The sequence below is a fragment of the Pogoniulus pusillus genome, chromosome 3 (assembly GCF_015220805.1).
Source record: "Pogoniulus pusillus isolate bPogPus1 chromosome 3, bPogPus1.pri, whole genome shotgun sequence".
NCBI classification, from domain to species: Eukaryota; Metazoa; Chordata; class Aves; order Piciformes; family Lybiidae; genus Pogoniulus; species Pogoniulus pusillus.
The window spans coordinates 17913407-17926753 of record NC_087266.1 but is presented as its reverse complement, the minus strand read 5'-3'; the positions used below and the strand labels follow the sequence as shown (position 1 = coordinate 17926753).

The window sequence follows — 13347 nt, the reverse complement described above, 5'->3', positions numbered from 1 at the left end:
GCAGAGGAGGGCAACAAAGCTGGTGAAGGGCCTAGAGAATAAATCTTATGAGGAGTGACTGAGGGAGCTGGGGCTGTTTAGTTTGAAGAGGAGGAGACTGAGGGGAGACCTCATCACTGTCTACAAGTACATGAAAGGGTGCTGTAGAGAGACTGCTGCTGCTCTCTTCTCACAGGTATACAGTGATAGAACAAGGGTGAATGGCCTCAAACTGCAACTGTATAGGTTTATACAGGCCATTAGGAAAAAACTTTTCACAGAACGAGTCAGGCATTGGAATAGGCTGCCCAGGGAGGTGGCAGAACCCTGGATGCACAAGCCCTACAAGGAGAGGCTGAGGGATGACCTTATTGCTGTCCTCAACTACCTGAGGGGAGGTTGTGGCCAGGAGTTGGTTGCTCTCTTCTCTCAGGTGGCCAGCGCCAGACCGAGAGGACACAGCCTCAAGCTATGCCAGGGGAAATTTAGGCTGGAGGTGAGGAGAAAGTTCTTCACTGAGAGAGTCATTGGACACTGGAATGGGCTGCCCAGGGAGGTGGTGGAGTCAACGTCCCTGGGGCTGTTCAAGGCAAGATTGGACGTGGCACTTGGTGCCATGGTCTAGCCTGGAGCTCTGTGGTAAAGGGTTGGACTTAATGATCTGTGAGGTCTCTTCCGACCTTGATGATACTGTGATACTGTAAAAGCCTTTCAGATGTGGTGCCTGGGAATATGGTTTATGGCAAGTAAGGGTGCATTAATCATTTACGTAGTTACTGTATTTAATTTTATCATAAAACAACAAATTATACCCTTGTTTTCTCAATAAATAATCTGTGATTCAAAACAGTCATTTGGCCATCTATAGAAGCATACCACTTGCTTCCAAATCAGTAAAGCATCAGACTACTAACTTGCTGTATTTTAACCAAAGGAGCTATCACAACCTCTTCAGAGTAACAGATGTATTTCTTCTGCAACTCTTCTATTTCCTGATCAATCAAGTTACAACCACCAAAAAGTCTCTACTATCAGCTGTAATAACCTGCATAACCAAGTACGACTTGCCATACTCCTTCCCAGCCATTGCTGCAAATTCAGCACAAGTTGGCAGAACATAGAACAGCACCACAGGCAGAGTACATCTAAGCCATTATTCACAATCACAGCACTTTTCACTCATTAGTATGGCTCAAAAGCTGACCGTCTCCCAGACAAATTTAAAGGTATCTAGGTGGCAAAATCAACACCACTGACCCTGGCTGTGGCATTCAAATCACTAGTTTCTGACTTGAGGTTAAACAACATACTCTTCTAGTGAGGCATTTGTCCACAGTGCTTCTTCTATGGAGACAAATGTGTCCCGTCTCCAACCACAATATGTCCCTGCTGCCTGGTCAGAACAGCCAAGTGCCACTGTTTACAATCATTCACACCATCTGCTTCAACAGCCTCTTCCTCACTACACACCTCTAACAGTGTGCTCAGTTTTGGGCCCCTCACTACAAGAACAGCATTGAGTTGCTGGAGTGTGTCCAGAGAAGGGCAACAAAGCTGGCGAAGGGTCTAGAGAACAAGATTTACAAAGGAGTGGCAGAGGGAACTGGGATGATTTAGCTTGGAAAAGAGGAGGCTAAGGCACATCGCTCCCTGCAGCTGCATGATAGAAGGTTGTAATGAGGCTGGGGTTGGTCTCTTCTCCCCATCACCAGGAGACAGAACAAGAAAAAATTGCCTGAAATTACAGTATCACAGTATCACACAGTATCATCAGGGTTGGAAGAGACCTCACAGATCATCAAGTCCAACCCTTTACCACAGAGCTCAAGGCTAGACCATGGCACCAAGTGCCACGTCCAATCCTGTCTTGAACAGCCCAAGGGACGGCGACTCCACCACCTCCCCGGGCAGCCCATTCCAGTGTCCAATGACTCTCTCAGTGAAGAACTTTCTCCTCACCTCCAGCCTAAATTTCCCCTGGCGTAGCTTGAGGCTGTATCCTCTCATTCTGGTGCTGGCCACCTGAGAGAAGAGAGCAACCTCCCCCTGGCTACAACCACCCCTCAGGTAGTTGTAGACAGCAATGAGGTCACCCCTGAGCCTCCTCTTCTCCAGGGTAAACAATCCCAGCTCCCTCAGCCTCTCCTCGTAGGGCTGTGCTCAAGGCCTCTCACCAGCCTCGGCGCCCTTCCCTGGACACGCTCAAGCATCTCAATGTCCCTCCTAAACTGGGGGGCCCAGAACTGAACACAGTACTCAAGGTGTGGTCTAACCAGTGCAGAGTACAGGGGCAGAATGACCTCCCTGCTCCTGCTGACCACACCATTCCTGATGCAGGCCAGGATGCCACTGGCTCTCTTGGCCACCTGGGAAGGTGTACCGGGGAAAGTTTAGACTGGATAGTATGAAAAAATTATTTATGGGAAAAGTGATCAGGCATTGGAACAGGTTGCCCAGGGAGGTGGTAGAATGTTAAACACGTCCCTGGAGGTGTTCAAGAACCGTGTGGGCATGGCACACGGGGATGTGGCTCGACGGCCATGGTGGTCTTAGGTTGACAGTTGATGACCTTAAAGGTCTTTTCCAACCAAACCAATTCTGTTATTCTCCTCTCCTGAGGGTGTCCCTACCCCGGCTGCCACAGTCGCCTCCATCAGAACTACTGGCACTGCCGTTACTTCCCTCTCCTGTCCGGAAGGGAGAAGGTAAAGAAACGGCAGATTCCCTTTCTCATTTTGGTGAAACCCCTTCTGCCTGCCACAGAGCAGCGGCACCCAACAAACCTGCTACCGACAGGCACGGCCGACAGCCAGAGGAAAAGCCCCGCCAACCAGAGGTGCCCCTCACCCCCGCGCAGAAGCCCCCTCTCGGCCACAGAGCCCTCCTCCTCCCCGCCCTCCATAACCCACACGAGGAAAGGAGCCACTTTTCCCTCCCCCGCAGGCCCGACACAGACGCCCGCCCGCCCGCCGGGTGTCCTCCTGTCCCCACTGCCAAGACCCCGGGTCCCCCTCCCGGCTCAGCAGCACCAGCCGCCCACCCCTGACGTACCTCGGGGTAGCGCTGCACCAGGCGGCCGATGACCTCCCGCTCCACCTGCCACTCAGGCCGCTTCCTCTCCTTCCTCTGCAACCGCAGCTTCTGCGTCCGACGAGTGTACTTCTTCTTCCAGCGCTCGAAGCTGCGCACCGGGTCCATGGCCGCCGGCCCGCCGCCATCCCGCCCCATGCTGCTCCCGCATGCGGCTCATACGCCAGCCGGGGGCGGAGCCGGGCGCGGAGAGCGGCGCAGGCAGAGCGCGTCACCGGCCGCGCCGCCGCGGGAGAGGCGGGGCTGACCCGACTCGACCTGACCCGGCCCGGGCGGGTTGCTGAGGTGCCGGCGCAAGGGGCATGGAGAGGTTGCACGGGAGCTGAAGAAAAATCAATGCTTTCTGTAATCTAACCAAAAATGAGCTCTCGGCACGGCATGCAGAGTGTGCAGGGACGTTATAAAGAGAAGTTTTATATATATAAACCGAAGAGTTTATACATATATATATATATATAAAGCCTTAATAGAAGTCTGTGGTTAGTACTGATGTGAATGTTGTCCTCCACAGTACGGTGTGGGGAGCAGGAGGAAGACTTCTGTGACAAGTCTTTTTAATGTTTTCTTTGCTGTTTGGTTACCAGGGAGAAATTATGAATTCAGAAACTAAAAACAAAGTGGGAAGACGCTGGATTTCAGCTGGGTTTGATGTGTTTTGACCGCAGTACAGTTGTAGTCGATCTTAATGACCTTGGCTTAGAGCCATGAACTATGCAAAGGGCTGGCAGAGTGTCACAGGTGGAGTCGCCGTCCCTGGAGCTGTTCAAGGCAGGATTGGACATGGCACTTGGTGCCATGGTCTAGCCTTGAGCTCTGTGGTAAAGGGTTGGACTTGATGATCTGTGAGGTCTCTTCCAACCTTGGTGGTACTGTGATACTGCAAACAGGCAGGGCTGTTCAACGCTGGGTGGTGTCAGGGTGGTCTTTATAAGAGACACTTAACCACCCTGCAAATTCATGTTATGGTATCTTGACGTGCCTGGATTCTTAACCCCTCCCTACCGAGAGAGGCTGCATTGCTGTGCAGCTGCTCCAAGGTCAGAAACAATCTGCTGAGTCAGCTCGAGCACTTGATCAGCGCACAGGATTGAAGACAGAACAAGGCTGCAGAGTTACTGTGCCACCTCAGGAGACAATTACAACCGTATTCATGCAATGTCATAAGAAGGAAGTAAACAAGTTGATGAGGGGAACAGTGAAAGACTCCCAAAACAATTACTGTCTCTGGTGAGGGTTTGGAATTCCAGAAAGCCAAGGGAAAAGGGAGTGTCTCTTAATTAGCTCTACTTTTGCCATACGTATGTCGAGTGAAGATGTTTTCTCTCCTCCCTGAGATCAGGGAAACCTGTAATCACAGGTTTGTTTTCCCTTTAAAATATATTAAGTTCCTAATTTCAGGAAAGGCTGGGACAACCTCCATTAAATGATGGTCCTTCAGTCCTGCTGCCCACTGCACATCCAGAGTTCGGAGTGATGGACAACTGGAACTACAAAGTGCCGACACTGCTATCCATGAGCACCCTGATAACAGCAGAGCTCAAAGACCTGGCAGTCTGATCATAAGCCAACTCAGCTGCTTTTTAGGTATGTTTGTCCAGCTAAAGTCAAGGGTTACAGGCTGTCTCCTAGTAATGTCTCCCCAGTGAGATCTCTTCTCCCATGTACAACTTGAATGCGATGGTTTTCTCTAGGGGTTTATTTGCTGTTAAGATGAGTAAGGAAGGATAGTGAAGGTTGTATTCTTGAAATAAAAATGTTCATTTTGCAGAAGTACCTTGTGAAAAACTGCAGGAGGTGCTGTTCCACCCCGGAGGATGTGCTTCTGCCGGTGGCACATCTTTCCCACGATTACAGCATGTTAGCCAGACACATAAAACAAGGTCTCAGACACCATCAGACTGACGGAAGGCTCAACTGCCGCTTTAAGAGTTTCTGTCTGCCTGTAGTAGAAAAACAAACAAATGAAAGCCTTCCTGTGAAGCATTCCTGCTGTTGATGCACTGGAGTAATTTTAACCTTTCTGTAAGTAAAAGTGTTGTGTCTGAACATGCTATCTTTGCTCATCTGGCCTACATTTTGCCTGCGGGCTCACCTCTCTCACAGCAGAACAGCAGCAATGTTCTCTGAGTCACTATGGATATAAATCCTCAATGAAAAAGTTATATGGGAAATAATACCTCGCTGTCCCATTTCTAAAACAACTTCTTATGCTGCTGTGATGAAAAGCACTGTTAATTACGCTTATGGGCTTCCAGTGCTTTTTAATAATGGGCTTGCTTGTTAGCCAAGAGGTCCATACGGCCAAGAAAGGAAAAACAGAAAGTCAAAAGCAGCCTGTCTTGTGTCCTACAGTAGACAGTAGAATGCTGGAGAAGCTCTAGGCCCTTTGCAAAGGCCTAAGAACCATCTTCTATTTATTTTTTTAATTTATTTTTCTGCTATCCTCTCACCCTGAGAGGCTTTCCTGAGAAAGAGCCAGTGCTTTGTAAAAGTTTCTCTTTTACACAGGAACAAATTCTGCTGTGTTAATGTGATTTATTTATAATGTGCAGGCCTACTTCAGTTGTCATGTAACAGCACCATCTCAAAACTGTGGCAAAGCCAGAGACTATCCTGAGTAATAAAGAGCAAGAGAGAGAAGGGAAAAAAAAAAGTGGGTTTACAAGCCAACAAATGCAGGATTCAAGCACTGCTGCTTGCTTGTGGTTTGGAGAACTGAAGGAAGGGATTTTAGCTATAACGATAAATGTTCCAAAGCTCTATCTCAGACCACAGAGAAGAAGGCAGCAACTTTTTATTTTAGACAAGCTGTTTCAGTAGTAGTTGTTCTCCATAGATTTCACTCTCACGTGTGCTATCTTTCCTACTCATAATAACAAATGTGGATATGTGTCAGCAGGTTATTTGTGGTGACAAGGAGGACAAGAAGCACCAAGTATCAAGGTCAGGGCCCTGAGGACACTCACAGACCTTAATGGCCCTGACTAGCCTCACCTGAGCCTTCTCCCTATATCCTGACCAGCTCCACCCTGTGGCTTCAGGCCCTGCCTGAGTTATGTCACCTGCTATATTAGTCCCCAGCTGAGTCACAGCTATGCCTGGTTCTGACCTTAGACCCCACTGATTGGGATGCTGAGCTGCAGATTAACTTCCTTGCTTTCCCTAGGACCTGCTTTGTCACTGCGGACATGACTGTTCCTCAACAGTTGTACCTGACTCCAATTATGGCTACGCATCCTGATCTTCATCCTCATTCTGAAACTGACCCTGATGAGTGAATTCATTTCCCGGCTTGTCTTTGGGCCTGCTTCATCTCCACAGACCCGTGTGATGATCTGGACTCTTGGTTGACCCCAGCTGCTGTCAATGAGCATGCCCTAATCCTTCACACAGCCCTCCCTGTGGCCTTACAATCAAGCCCTAATAGCTTTTACTAGATTCACCCTAAATGGTGACAATGGTGCAGAGTCTATTATACCCTTTATATTCTCTCTTGACCAAGATATATTCTCTCTCAAGGCCCAGTTGAGTTGTTGTCTCGGTTCTAATTTAAATTTCCACAGACTCAGATAAATTTGATAGAACCAATAACAATTTTATAAAGTGCCCTTCCCTCTTCCCCTTCTTTCCCAAAAGAAAGGGATTAGATGGAGAGAGAGAGAGAGAGAGAGAGAGAGAGAGAGAGAGAGAGAGAGAGAGAGAAGTAAGCACACCCAAATAAATCAATCTCACTCGATTTGGAAGTTAAAAAGAAAAGTTTAACAATAAGTTAAAAGAGGTATCTGAGGTAGGGAAGTTACAAAGGATAGGGAAAAGAAAATAGCAACTACAAAATGCATAAATACAACCCGATTGTGATGGCCACATGGTAGAACAAAGAGAAACCAGGAACAAATGGTAAGGATGGTATATAGGGAGCAGAGTGATGCAGAGATGCAGAGTGGGATGCAGAGAGAGAGGGGTACACAAAGTCCCCCTGCTTTTATGGGACAGGAAGGGAGAGCAGGCTAACCATCACCTGGTGGTGTTCAGACCCACCCCTGGGGAGTGGTCAAGACCACCTAGGGTCAGGTTCAGGGTTACTCCCCCTGGAGTCTTAACCCTATATAGTTGTATTATGCAGGTGTTACTCTGTGCTGTGGGGCTTTCTTCACAATATATAGACTTATTTGGCCCCACAGCCAAATCCTGCCAATTTCCCATTCTTTCTTGCATTTCATGATTGGACTCTTGAAGTGCTGCACATGTATTACTCACTGCACTCCTGCTGTTCCATTTCTTCTGGTACCTGATGCTGCTGCATAGGTCCTTGTTCACATGCCATGTACCACAGTTAAACATTTCCTTTGCAAATGTCTGCAGGATTTAGGATAACAAAGGGCTGGTTTTATTCAATGAATTGTAAAAAAAAAGTTAAAAGCAGTAACATTGTGTGTGCTTAAGTTAAATTTTGGAGTTTCCATTAAGTCTTTGTTTTGCACTGGCCTGTTTTCTTCCCATTTTTCCACATAATCCTCATCATCTAACTAACAGAAATAATCAGCTGTGCTAGTTTGAAGCAAGCTAGAATGTTTTGGTGAGAGGAACTAGATTACAGGCTGTGGAAGGAAGATAATGGTGATGTCTACTTCCCTCATAGGCTTGCTGAGAGCTATAAGAATCAAAACATAGATAAAGGCACTTCTCCTGCTGGGAAGCTCAGAGCTGCATCTCTAACCTCTCTGCTGTTTTTTTGTTAATCCACTTTGCTTCCTAAACCCCTGGCCGAACCTCTATTCTTCCTTGGGACTGGGGTAAGGTTGAGAGGGGTAGGGGGAAGGTAAAGGGGCAGTTGGGAGCCCGTCCTGGGGACTCAGGTTTCTGGGAGGGGAGTTGTGTTTCTGTATTACCTTTTACCTTGTATATTTCTGTCTATAACTGTATATACTGTAAATATCTGCTTGTGCTAAGCTGTAATTAATAAGCTTCATTCAATTTCCAGAGCTGGCTAAGTCTAGTCTGGGTGATTTCCAAAGGGGGGAGGGGGGTCAGGGGATACCCAAACCATCACATCAGCAAACCATAGGTAGTGACCCCCAGAAACATAAGATCACAATGAAATACCAGTAAAACTTTTCTCAATGAAACAGATAAGGGCTAGGAGAATTTCCTCAGTTGAGAGCCTCTCAACATTCATCTTTCAGGGTCCACTTGTCTTGCTTCAGGAGGTTTGAGAGAAAGAATTTGCGTTTGTAGATTGTGCTTGAGTACCTGTGAATGAGATGTAGAAGCTTGAAAACATCAGCAGTGAAAGGAGAATGCTTGCGGGTACTGCCATGTAACCAGAGACTGTTTTGAAAAGAAACCTACGGAAATGGCAGATTTGTGAAATGTTATTTTTAATAGATGTTCCTCTAATAAATTATTATTAAATTTGCCTAAATGATGCACAGCATGGCATCAAAAAATGGTAATCCTACTTGGAAAAAAAGAGAAATCACTTTAAACAAGCGTTATTAGGTGTGGTGGCCAGAACTGTTCAGAGAAGAGATAGGTATTAAGGCGGGTGTCAGGGCTCTGAGGGCACTAGTAGACTTTATTGTCTCTGCCAGGCCTCTTCTGGAACTCCTCCATACTCCTACCCACAGACTCAGGACCCCATGTTAGCTGAGCCTAGAAGCCCTGAGCACTGACACCTGAAAAAAATTACTGCTGTCAGTTTAACGGAGAGATTTCATCACTTTCATACAGATCCAAAGTAAGGAGATGTAAAAAGGAGACATGGTAGGTGTCTGTAGCAGAGAAGGGTTAAAAAAGAATAAAAAGCTGTAATAAGAAAAAATGAAGAAAACCCATAGAATTGGGGTTTCCTATATTGAATAGCTGTACAATAAAAGGGCATTCACCCAAGAAATTAAATGTTAAATGTCAATATTTAAAGTGGATTTTCAAAAGCAGCAGAAACACTCTTTCAGTAATACCTGGTTTGAGCAAATGGTTAAGTTGTGCTGAATAAATACTGATAAGAATATTGTGTGGTGTACATAAGAGCTTGCACTAGGTGGAAGTGCTTAGTAATGAGCTGCTGTTTTCCAATAGAAAATATGATTTTGCAGATGACATTCTGGGTTCTTGTTGTGGAAGTAATAAAATGAAAATTATTTTAGTATATAAATGACAGAAATGTGGAGTTTTGTAGACATACCAAAATGTATTCTGTTCTGGGAGAACAAATTGTCATACTACTACTCTAAACATGAATGTATAGTTCAGCTTGGAACAAACTATTGGCTGCAACTTGGGCAATTGTGATGGTTTGGGTATTACCCACTCCCCACTCCCCACTTTAGAAAATCACCCAGACTAGGCTCAGTGGCTCTGGAAATTGAATGAAGCTTTATATTTTCAGCTTAGCACAATATACAAGCAGATATTTACAGTATATACAGAAATACACAAGTTAAAAAGATAATACAGAAACACAACAGCCCTCCCAGAAACCAGAGTCCCCAGGAGGGGCTCCCAACCATCCCTCTACCTTCCTCCCACCCCTCTACCTTACCCAAGACTTTGCCTTACTCTCAAGGTAGTTTGGAGGGTTGGCCAGAGGGGTTAGGAGGCAAATGGATTAGCCACACAGATGGCAGGTTAGCTAAGAGTGAGAAGTTCAGCCCAAAGCCCAGAGAGAGACTCCCTTATCTGTGTTTGTGCCTTGTTCTTATACATCTCAGCAAGCCTATGAGTGAATTAGACATCACCGTTGTTTCCTTTTCACAGCCTGTACTCTAATTCTTCTCACCAAAGCATTCTAGCTAGGCTCAAACTAGCACAGCAATACAGACCTACATAGGTAACATAGAGTTAATCTATTGAGATTTCTTAGAGGTACCTGGATTTAAATATTTCTACCACAGAAAATTATAGGATTAAGTATTTTCCTTCAGTGGTGGTAAATGGTTTTGTATTTTTTAAAACTCAGCTATTAAAGTAATAGTAGAAATTAGCTGCTGCTTTTTTGAAGTGTGAGCCTAGCAGAGGACAAACAATGTGTTCATGGGGAGAAATACAGGCCTCTTCAAACTAGCCTTTCACTCATTCTCTTTGGCCATGGATAATTTAGTAGCTACCACTACGGAAACAGCCCTCAGTTCTTAAAATTATCCTTCCAAATAGTTTCCAAATTGAGATTCTTTTAGGACATGCAGGTTGGAAGCCTGTTATCCTCGTAAAACCTGGGGTGAAACAGACTGGGAAAAGTGGGGGAGGAAAGAGTGCTCATGCTTTACAGTTCCAGATCACCAGGATTTTGACTAAATGCCAATTATACTGGTCAGAACGAGAGTAATCAACTTACTAGATGTTTAAATGAAAACCACCCCCCAAAGTATAGATTTGAGTTTACACAATAACATTAAACTTTGTGCTCTGATGCTTCAGAAACGTTCAATGTATATGAAAAGAGAAGACTGAGAGGAGATCTCACCAATGTGTATAAATATCTGAGGGGTGGGTATCAAGTGGGTTGGGCAAATCTCTTTCCAGTGGCTCATAGCAATAAGAAGCAGTGGCTACATACTGGAACATAGAAGCTTTCATGTCAATGTGAGGAGAAACTTCTGTACAGTGAGGTGACAGAGCACTGAAACAGGCTGCCCAGAGAGGTTATGGAGTCTCCTTCTTCAGAGATCTTCAGAACCCACCTGGATGCATTCCTGTGGGGACTACCCTGGGTGATCCTGCTTTGGCAGCGGGGTTGGACTCAATGATCTCTGGAGTTCTGTGATTCTGTGAAAAACAATGACGGGAAAAATCTACCCAAGTTTCTTCAAAAATAGAAGCAAAACCAGTTTGCCAAGTCTCTAGAAACACCAAAGAATATTGATACTGTCAGTCAGGAAGCATTGGACGATATTGTATGATACAGCTGAATGCTTTAGAAAGAAAAGCTAAGGAGGTCTTTAATAAAGATTTTTGTGTTCTAAGGGACTGCTGTTTGTGATTCTAATATTCATGATTTAGCCTGCAGGGGCCTCAACATGAACTTTTTGACAATTAAACCCCACCTGAATGTTGGGGACGTTGTGATGAAATCCCTAACCAAAGAGAATAGTCATAGAAAAAGCTTTCACTCAGATTTTCAGACAGATTTTCACTCAGATTTTCAGACCACCTACAAAAATAGAAAGTGTTTTTAAAAATGAATGGCTTTACTGTGCCATACTTTCCATCTTTAAATAAAGCCATCTGTCTCTTCAAAATGTTATAATATGTAGAGTGTTGTTTTATTTAAACACAGGGTGGAGGTTAAAACAAAGACAAAATTGAAACATTTTTCCTTTAAGGCAACAAATGTGGGGTTAATTCAAATTATTTCATATTGAAATTATAAGCATGACAAATCTTTCGAGAAATATGTGATGAGGTTTGCTGAAACTTGTTTTCTCTCACTTAACTGTCAAACACACCCAGGTTCTGCAGGCTCTGTGATTTCACTGCTACCTGCTGTCTGCCCTCTAGCACTTTGTGCCGCTCGGGGGCTTTTGGTGCCAGGACCACGATGATGTTTAAGTATGTCTAAGCCACTAGGGGCCGTTACGGATCTGTAGAAATACAAATGAGTAATACACTGTGAGGGTAATAGATAAGAGTAAAAATAACCATTGAATAATCAGCCCTGCTTTGTGCGATGTCTGGGAATCTGCTCGTAGTCCCAGGGCACAGGTTGTTATTCCAGTTCAGGGAAGTCCATAAATACGTGTTTAGTTTTGAACATGTTTGGCAGTTCTTTCGCAAACTGAGCTGATTTCTTGACTCAGATACAGAGTTGACAAATCAAATTACGAAAGATGAGTTAACCTTTTGGACAATCACACATCTTGGAAGAACGCCACTTCCGAAACAGCAAGGCATACAGCGTGGTGCTGCAGAGGCTTCACATGAAAATGCCACACCTAAATGCTGTCTTTCAATTAGAAAAGAACTTCATGAGAGGGGGGAAAAGGAATTGCATTTAGCACCGTTCTTGAGCTCTTTGTATTTCAGAGTCATTTCAGGAGACAGTTAATGGATTGCTTTTCCCAGCCTATTTGCATAGTACAATATGTTTAGTTCGTCAGATATGTAAAAACTGGCATGGCACCTTTATGTGGCAGACACTTATGACTTATTATCCTTGGTTTTATGTGCCTGGTTATTCTTGCATTTGGAGGAGTCATAGTTTATTATTTTGCTTCTGTAGTTTATATACACTAGGTGTATTGCTCAACTCTGAGGTGCACGTTTCTCTCCTATTTATAATGACTTAATAATACCTCTTCGTGTGGCTCTGAAGTATAATCCACCCAACCTACCCTACCTATCTGCATATTTCTAGCTGTAGAAATTAAATGTGGTTTAAATGTTTATACTTGTTAGACCCATATTTAATAGTATGAGACCCATTTTAGAGTAGAAACATGGGCTGGGAGTCAGTCACTGAAAGGCAACATGGGAAGGGAAAAGGAAAGTGAAGATAAACTACCTTGATAGCATCAGTTTAGAGGGACACAGATGAGGGCAAACACTCCACCATTCCTACTAAGAATCCTGTATTTGTGCACAGTAGTGTGGGCCTATGTGAATAGCAGCTGCATGTAAAAGTTGTCAAATCAATTTAGTCTCATATGTAAATGTAATCCATGAGGAAGCAGTAAGGGACCTGCTGCGTCATTTGGATCCTCACAAGTCCATGGGACCGGATGGGATCCACCCTAGGGTGCTGAGAGACCTGGCAGCTGAGCTGGCCAAGCCACTCTCCATAATTTATCAGCAGTCCTGGCTCACTGGAGAGGTCCCTGAAGACTGGAAGCTGGCCAATGTGATACCCATTCACAAGAAGGGTCGTAAGGAGGAGCCAGAAAACTACAGACCTGTAAGCCTGACCTCAGTGCCAGGCAAGGTCATGGAACAGGTAATCTTGGGTGCCATCACAAAGCACCTACAGGATAGCCAAGGGATCAGGCCCAGCCAGCATGGGTTTAGGACCCCACTGTCCCTGGGGGTCTTCAAGAAAAGACTGGATGAGGCACTTAGTGCCATGGTCTAGTTGATTGGTTAGGGCTAGGTGATAGGTTGGACTGGATGATCTTGGAGGTCTCTTCCAACCTGGTTGATTCTATGATTCTATGATTCTAAATGCAAAGTCGCATACAAAATAAATGTATCTGAATGCTCTGTTTTTTCAGTTGTACTAGATTTCTCAGGTAGAAGGTACTGTCAAGGCTCAAATGAAAAGGGTGCTGTCATCACAGCATGAGTAGC

General features: G+C 45.0%; 1 protein-coding gene across 2 annotated transcripts in view; it reads right to left on the bottom strand.

The window, feature by feature from the left end:
* DDX10 (DEAD-box helicase 10) overlaps window positions 1-3212 on the bottom strand; it is a 207827-nt gene extending 204615 nt beyond the window's left edge. For both annotated transcript variants that reach the window (XM_064171186.1, XM_064171193.1), the window contains exon 1: window positions 3031-3212. In XM_064171186.1, the coding sequence (XP_064027256.1) occupies window positions 3031-3207 (177 nt within the window). In that variant the 5' untranslated portion in view covers window positions 3208-3212. The remainder of the gene's footprint in view (window positions 1-3030) is intronic.
* Window positions 3213-13347: the final 10135 nt, after the last annotated feature.